Genomic DNA, 8,640 nt, shown 5'->3' with positions numbered 1-8,640 from the left:
GGGTGTTTCTATTCTCATGGTAGTGAGTAAGTCTCGTGAGATCTGGTGGTTTTATAAAGGGAGTTCCCCTGCACAAGCTCTCTTGCCTGCCACCATGTAAGATGTGCCTTTGCTTCTCCTTTACCTTCCACCATGATTGTAAAGCCTCCCCAGCCAGGTGGAACTGTGAGTTCATTAAACCCCTTTCCTTTATACATTACCCAGTCTCAGGTATGTCTTTCTTAGCAGCGTGAGAACAGACAAATACCCTGCTATTACAAACCCATGTGCAATTGGAAGTATGCACATGTGATGTCTGCTTCAACCTAGGCCTTGCCTTGGCAGATATACACAATTAACTTTATGTTTGTTTCTTTTTTCCCACCCACATATTCCTGATTAAAATGTGTCGATCTCAGCACGGTCTTCATGCTGACTCTACCCCTCAGTCAGGGCTGGCACTGATAGGGAAAACAACTTCCCACAACTAGTTTCTTCCATCTTTCACCTGATAATATTTTAAATATGTGAAAATAGTTACGAATGACCTTACTTTTCTCTCTGTCAAAGTAATATCAAAAATTTTCCAGCCTGGCGTGGTGCCTCACACCTGTAATCCCAGCACTTTGGGAGGCTGAGGCAGGCAGATCACCCAAAGTCAGGAGTTCCAGACCAGCCTGGCCAACATAGTAAAATCCCATCTCTACTAAAAATGCTAAAAATTAGCTGGGTGTGGTGGCGGGTGCCTGTAATCCCAGCTACTCCAGAGGGTGAGGCAGGAGAATTGCTTGAACCCAGGAGGGGGAGGTTGCAGTGAGCTGAGATCTCACCACCACACTTCAGCCTGGGCAACTGAGTGAGACTCCATCTCAGGAAAAAAAAAAAAATTCCAAATAGTCCTGAAAGATCATAGGTACCAGATCCATCCCCACAGATACATAGCAATTCCTCAAGAGCCCACTTAAACTATCAAAAAACTGAAGTCATGATTCTGGATATGGGATTCCTGGGCAAACAGAGGATGGGAGGAATCTTATTAATAAGATTCAGGCTGAGCATCGCATGGGAGCACTCATCGCGTATGAGCCTGCTCTTACCCAAACTCCCAAGTTCCCTGCCTGTATACTATGAACTCAGAACTTCCTGTCATCATATACGTTGAAATTATTTTTACTCTGAGAAAAATTTTACATTAATTTTGATTATATTCGTTTGTTTGGCCTATCATGAGAATTTGAGATCCTGAATCCATCATCCAATATTATTTTCACTCTTTCAACTAGAATCATTATTATGCCCTAATTGAAGATAGGAATAAAAATTTTTGATTCAGAAACACCATTTCTGAATAGGACTTACAAATACCCATCTCATAACAATATTAAACAGAAACAAAATGGATCCAAACTCACATGGTGTCTTGTGAAACTTTATTAGTTCTTTGTGAAAATACATTTCCTAAGTTACTTATGATGAATATGCTGCAGTATCTGCTCTGTATATCATCAAGTCAATTCATGGTTTTGGACAGCTAGCTTCTTTTCCTGTTGTGTGAACAATCACACTAGATATGAGTTTCCCTCTAGGGTTCTTCCTTTCCATAATGTCTCACCAAGAACACGGCCAGTAACTCAGCAGTGTGATTTTTAGTCCCCTCAGCTGGTTCAGATGAATTCTCCTGGGCAGGAGACACAACTTCATTGAGAACTCTGAAGTTCTCTTTTATAAGCTTCTTAGCTTTGGAGGGTGCCAGTTTCTGATTTTAAAAATGTCCACCTATAATCCCAGCACTTTGGGAGTCTAAGGTGGGAGGATTGCTTGAGCCTAGGAGTTCCAGACCAGCCTGGGCAATTTAGGAAGACCCAGCTTCTGAATGAAAAAACAAAACAAAACAAAACAAAAACTGAATAATCATCCATTTTCATACCAGCTTCAAGAATGAATTTGGTTCTTGTTTTAAGCATAATTGAGGCAGCCTTCTTGGGGTTCCTAACACTTCACATCATTTCCAATTTGTGATGGATTTGTTTCTCAAGACACTCTCTTTAAAAATGCATTTCATTCTCTTCAATATGTCCTGGGACAGTTGTTTTGCTTGAAAATTGAATTTCTTGTAGCAAATCTGGTGTAGCTGTTTCTGTTTCTTTGGGTAATTTCCCATTTTTTCCCGATTGGGTGATTTGTTGTTGTTGTTGTTGTTGTTTTTCTTTTTTTCTTTTTTGAGAGGCGGGTCTCGCTCTGTCGCCCAGGCTGGAGTGCAGTGGCACGATCTTGGCTCACTGCAAGCTCCACCTCCTGGGTTCACACCATTCTCCTGCCTCAGCCTCCCAAGTAGCTGGGATTACAGGCGCCACCACCACACCCGGCTAATTTTTTGTATTTTTAGTAGAGACGGGGTTTCACCATGTTAGCTAGGATGGTCTTGATCTCCTGACCTCGTGATCCGCCCGCCTCGGCCTCCCAAAGTGCTGGGATTACAGGCGTGAGCCATAGTGCCAGGCCTGGTTTTTTATCGTCATAGTTTTGGGGGATGTTTTGTTTCGTCAAGGGGTCATCTTTTTTAGTGTTAAAGTCATGATTATATAGATTGTTTTCAGAATTTAAAGAAATATATCCTTACCAACTGCCTCTGTAGTACCAGTCACTTCCCTACTACAACTATCTCGTTTACCCCGGCATGGGGTTTACTCCAGATGAACCTGAAGGTTATTCAAGGACATTTAGCTTGGTGGAAACCCAGAGTGATTTTCAAAAGGGCCATAGTCATGGAAACAGGGAAGGGGTTAATTCAATAACAAGTTAAGAGATGGAAGAAAAGCAATAGCAAGACTGATAGGCGAGAGCACATCACCATCCTGGCAGTACAGGATGAAGGACACAATTAACCAGACAGAACTAAGGCACAAAGACCCTTGCACCTGCCCCTTGCATGCACCTCCAGATGGTACTAATCCAGGTTCCAGAGCTCATTTCGCTTCTAGTTAACACAACACACTCTTCCTTATTGGTCTAGATTAGCATGATAGTATTCTCGGTTTTACCATGTTGGGCAAATTCTTCACTTCTCTATGCTTTCTTTCTTATCTGCAGGTCAAAGGAATAAGCACTTACTGTATGTTCTAATCAGATAAATCTCACAAATGCCATGTGCATTTTAACTCATCAATAAATATCATCATTTATAATCACTCTCTCCAAATATGGCACCTAGTTGATATTTGGATTATGGAGGTATCCAATTGCTACTCTATTAAATATTTGTGTACATTTAGGATTGCAGCCTCTGTTCCCTTCATCTATCCTAGAGTCATATAATCTACTCAAGCAGTATCATCTCTGTTCTCCTATCTTTTTACTCACTCATCCCTATTTTCCTCTGAGTCTCACATACAACTTTATGGTTTCTTGTGGACATACATTTTTGCCGAGTTCCACATGGTGTCACCCCCCCAAAAAAGATGCCTTTGGTAAAGGGATGTGCTTCATTACCATGCTTCACACATTATGAATCTCAACCCTTCCAGTTACAGTGGTAGCTGCAAAACTATATTTATTAACTTTCAAAATGCTTGTGCTAAACGAATTACCCATGGTTTATCCATTAGTATTTACACATTTATGTGTCATTTCTAATCTTTTTTGTATTTTTTCCCTTTAACTACTCTATATCTCTTCCAATTTTATTATTCCTTATATGCTGTATCAACTATCTACAACACAAACGTTTTATACATTATAACCTGGGCATTTCTTTTCTTCCTTATTTTCCTCTGAGCAAATAGACTCATTTATAAGCAAATCATCTTTCAAAAGCTTCTAAAATGTATTGCATAGCACTGAGGCATGTTTGGGGGCATCTCCAGGCAGCCAGCTATTCAACATGTATCCCATCCTTTCTACTCCAAAGCCTTAACTTTCAGACAGAGGAATAACACAAGATAGATAAAGGCTTATCAGGGATCAATAAGCCCCAAGCTGACCCATCATTTAACAGTTATGTAAACCGAATGTGTCACTTAAACTCCCAAAGCAACAATGAAGGCCTTTCCTGCATCCTGAATTGGTAATGACCAAAAGGATGAGATTAGGGATGTTTGTAAGCAGTAGAGCAACAATCAAGTGTAAGTTGCTATTAATTTTTATGTTTACAATTACTAACAGAGATGTGGTACATACTGTTAGACATAAGTGTCTTGGACCACCTAGTTCCCTCCTGGTAGGACTTGATTCCTCGAGAGGACCAAGCTCCAGACAGAAGAGCTAGTCCACACCAAAGCTGCCTAAAGGAGAGTGCTGTTCCATAGCCACCCAATTTCAGAAGGATATTTAGGAATGCATGGAAACTCCCAGAAGGACTTGTGACTCTCTGCATGAAGAAGCATACATAGTCGAAGGAAATGTCATCGTCTACTGAAAACTGTAATGAGGACATCCAAGGACAGACACATCTACACACACTCATATATATAACTGTGTTCAATAATATATAATGCACGAAATATATTCAATAATACACTAGAGAGAGCGAGAAAGAGTGAAGAAACCAAGCGGCATTCATGTAAGTCCTGCAGTAATTTTAAATAAGTAGCTAATGTTTCACAGACAAGTGTGACAACCTCTTTTTGGTGGCTGGTTTTTCTCTAGGGTCACTACCTTCCTTTCATCCTGTTTCTTCAGATTCTCCCAAATGAAAAGAAGAACAGGTTTTGCTATTTGAAGTTTACTGGGCCTGGCTTAGTTCCTGAAGTGATCCTAGCCCATGAGATTCAGAAGCTTAAAGCTTCCAGTTTCTATGGCTTCGAGTGATTTAAAAAAAAAAAAAGAAGAAGAAGAAGAACATGGAGAAGGTTCAGAAGAACCAAAGGCAGGTAAGGTATTTTACAAATGACCAGGAGACCTACTAAGATCACTCTTTAGTAACAGTGGTGCTTTAAACAGCTTATTCAAGATTTTTCATACATTGATTCAAAGCATCTTCCAGTGGAATCATTTTTCAATCCATTTTTAAAATTATGCAGAATATTTTAAGTTATAAAAAAAGAAGATCAAATTATTGTAGACATGGAACATTTTAAATAATTCACTGTACTTATGTCAATTTGGATGAATATAACTTCAATTCATTGACATAATTAAAGAATTTTAAAAAACATAAAATGTACAATATTTTTGAAATTCATTTTTGTGTGTCCTAAAATCATCATGGCATTTGAGTGTAGGTATGTTCCCAGCACTCTTGTAAGATTGCCTCTGTGGCACGTAAGACAATATATTTCATTTATTGCTCGGATTAAAAACAAATCCCTGTAGATACCCAAAGAAAAAAATTACTTTCGGAAGTGCAGCATTTCGACCCTAGGTAGGATTTAAGGCATTATAGCAAGAAGTCATATGTGTTACACAGCTGTAATCTATTTCTAAGGTTTATTCGAATTAAGTAAGTGCCAGAACATAGATGAATTTACCCAGACATCGAGTTTCGGTGCCACTCCAGAGCCCATTTGCCAAGCACTCTCTGACATGAGATCCCACAAGTGTGTAGCCAGTGTTGCACGTAAATATAGCTGTGGCCCCATAAACTGTCAGCGTTCCAATCTTGTTGCCATTTGGGGGAAAGGAAAGACTTCCACACGAGATAACTAGAAGGAAAAAAACAATAAAGTGAACATCAATTCGGTTATGCAGATTACTCCTGTGCAAAACAAAAACAAACAAAAAACACTATTTTTAGTCTTAATTTTCACTAAGAACATGGTGGAGAGGTGTCTGCTTAGGGCTGGATAGACCAGTCACCTAAGAACCTTAATTTTCCATCTTTATACTCCTGAAACAAAAACCTAAAAGCTCAAAGTGGATTCCAAAACATTCTAGATTCTCCAATTACCCATTCATTTTTGTTGTTGCTGTTGAGATGGAGTCTTACTCTGTTGACCAGGTTGGAGTGCAGTGGTGCTATCCTGGCTCACTGCTACCTCTGCCTCCCAGGTTCAAGTGATTCTCCTGCCTCAGCCTCCTGAGTAGCTGCGACTACAGGCGCCCGCCACCATGCCTGGCTAATTTTTGTATTTTTAGTAGAGATAGTGTTTTCCCATGTTGGCCAGACTGATCTCAAACTCCTGACCTCAAGTGATCTGCCCACCCCGGCCACCCAAAGTGCTGGGATTACAGGCATGAGCCACTGTGCCTCAACCCATTAATGTTTTTATTTTCATCCTGATAGGTATAGCTGAACCCTTCTTGAAAAAATACACAGTATACAAAGTGTAAATGCAGAAGTGTATTTATCAGTCTATCTCTCTACCTTTCTGTCCATATCAATCCCAAGAATTACATAGTAGTAATTACTAGAAGCCTCATGAGCCTATCAGGAAATAAGGAATACCAATTTTCTTTACCAAAGCCAACCAGCTGGGATAAAGTAGTGTGATATTCAAATCTAGGACTTCTGACTGCAATAGCAGTGCTCAGTTCGTTCTTTTAGTTACTTGCATAATTTGTGGGGATCATGAGCTCTGTAAGAATGCTGACTACAAAGGGCATTTGGTGCCTTTCCATAAATTAAAATGTGCATACAAACTAGGCCTTAAGTGGGCATCGATGCAGTGACCCTATGCCCCATGTTTACACCTGCTGTCCCAGCACAGTTATTGATTGTGTCCTTTTTCACCCATGAAAGTACTCCAGTTTGGGAAATAAGTTAATGGTCACCCTTATTATACAGTCTTACTATACCACTGAAATCTCGGCTCTTCAGATCCATAAACGCTTGAGCACAGAAGATCACAGCATCTCAGGGGAGGGAGGAACTCACAAGGTTATCCAGCCCAACCTATCATCAGAGGTGGAATACGTTTTAAACAGGTAAGAATGAAAGTGTTCGAAAAGCTATTCAAAGCAAGTGTTAAGAGTGCGACGTGAGCACTGATGTGTAGGTGCTTCGCTGCGGCCTGCAGTGGCAAACATTGAGTCCTTCCTTATTCACAGTAAACCATAAGAAGCAGTAAAACACAGTGAGGAAGAACACAGATTCTGGCTGCAGGCTACCCAGGGTCAGGCCTGGTTCTGCCAGACATGAGCCAGGCAGCACTGGCCAATTTTCTAAGTCTCTGGGCCCTGTTATGGGTTGATACAGCTCCTATTGCACAGGCTTGTGCATTAGATTCAAACAGAAGCCATCCCTTGCACATAAGCAGGCTCAATCAGGGTTAACAATGAAATTATAAATCAGGACATATTCAGTCAATTGAATCAAAAGTAGAAAAACCTTTAGAGATAATTCAAGTGAGGAAAATAAAATCACGCATGTACCACTAAGACCAGCCCTTTTGTTGTTGTTAATGGAGAGAGTCTTGCTCTGTCGCTCAGGCTAGGGTGCAGTGGTACAGCTGTAGCCCCAGCAGCAGCCCTGACCTCCTGGGTTCAAGAGATCCTTCTGCTCAGCCTCCCAAGTAGCTTGGGGCATGGGCACCACCACGCTCAGCCATTTAAAAAAAAATTTTTGTAGAGGTGAGGGTCTCACTGTGTTGTCCAGGCTTGTCTGGAACTCCTGGGCTCAAGTGACCCCTCCCACCTGGGCCTTCCCAAAAGCCCCAGACCTTTTAATGATATGATAGCACAACCCAGGCTCTATTGCAAATGTTCAAACAGACACAGCCAGACTCAGTGTTTTCTATGGGGGGCTCTACCAGAAATTGGGAGGTCCAGCTCGAGAGTCCATCACGACCAGCACATTACTGTTACGGAGACAGCCTCCATGGTTGATATGGTTTATTGGTTTTGGTGATTGCTAAACTATTACAGTGTCATACCGCATGCATTTAGTAATATGCTAATATGTTTGCTCCACCAAATGTCAATGAATTCCAGTAGGATTTAGATTTTTACAATTTGTTATGAACTTTTCATTAAGCCTTTTCCCAAACAGTGTGAACTTCTCCTTGAACTATGATATTTAAAGATCCATTTTTAGCAACTTAAGATAATTGGATCTTGTCTTGAAACTTTCATGCTTGTCAGAAAAACGTTAAATAACAATGAGGTCTGAGTCGAATTCCTCTTGGAGGTTTCTGCACACCTTCGCCTTCCATGGTAGAGCAGCAAGAACACCTCCCTCTGCTCGTACAGCTGTTTCTATTCTTGAAGCCTCTGTTAAAAACACTCTGGTGACAAAACTATTTTAAGTGTGTCCTCTAACAAGATGTACTCAATTGTAAAGAAGAAGTAATGAAGCAAAATTTTAGCTTTTCAGTAGCTAAACAATAGAATTTCAGACCAAGGGTTTCCTTGTATGGTAGTAAACTCAATGCATTAATACAGATAGCAGCAATAACTCGGAAATCTTGCCTGATTGAAAGGGGGAAGCCCCTCACTACTAAAAACAGGCTTTGTCATACACCGAAGGGAAAGCCTTATTTTTATGTTGTTTTTCCTCTCAAGTTTCTAAAAATGAATTTCTTAAGTCTGCCTTTTTTTCCATTTCATTAAGTGTGTCCATGCTCACAGTCTGCTGTGCTTCCTCTGAACTCTGGGAGCAAGTCTTCGCACACAAAAGACACTTGGCTGACAGCATCCCGAATGCACCTGCAATCCCACAACATCCCGAATGCACCTGCAATCCCACAACATCCCGAATGCACCTGCAATCCCACAACATCCCGAATG

The 8,640-nt window shown here is 40.7% G+C and overlaps 1 protein-coding gene across 1 annotated transcript in view; it reads right to left on the bottom strand.

Moving 5' to 3' along the window:
- The window catches only part of CSMD1 (CUB and Sushi multiple domains 1), a 666,897-nt gene that overhangs the window by 82,853 nt on the left and 575,404 nt on the right, over positions 1-8,640 (bottom strand). The window contains exon 41 of the mRNA XM_011968609.1: positions 5,445-5,618. Coding sequence (XP_011823999.1) covers positions 5,445-5,618 — 174 coding nt within the window. The remainder of the gene's footprint in view (positions 1-5,444; positions 5,619-8,640) is intronic.

Source organism: Mandrillus leucophaeus, unplaced genomic scaffold, assembly GCF_000951045.1.
Source record: "Mandrillus leucophaeus isolate KB7577 unplaced genomic scaffold, Mleu.le_1.0 Scaffold85, whole genome shotgun sequence".
NCBI lineage: Eukaryota > Metazoa > Chordata > Mammalia > Primates > Cercopithecidae > Mandrillus > Mandrillus leucophaeus.
The sequence above is the reverse complement of the archived record's forward strand: the minus strand, read 5'-3'. Positions and strand labels throughout refer to the sequence as shown.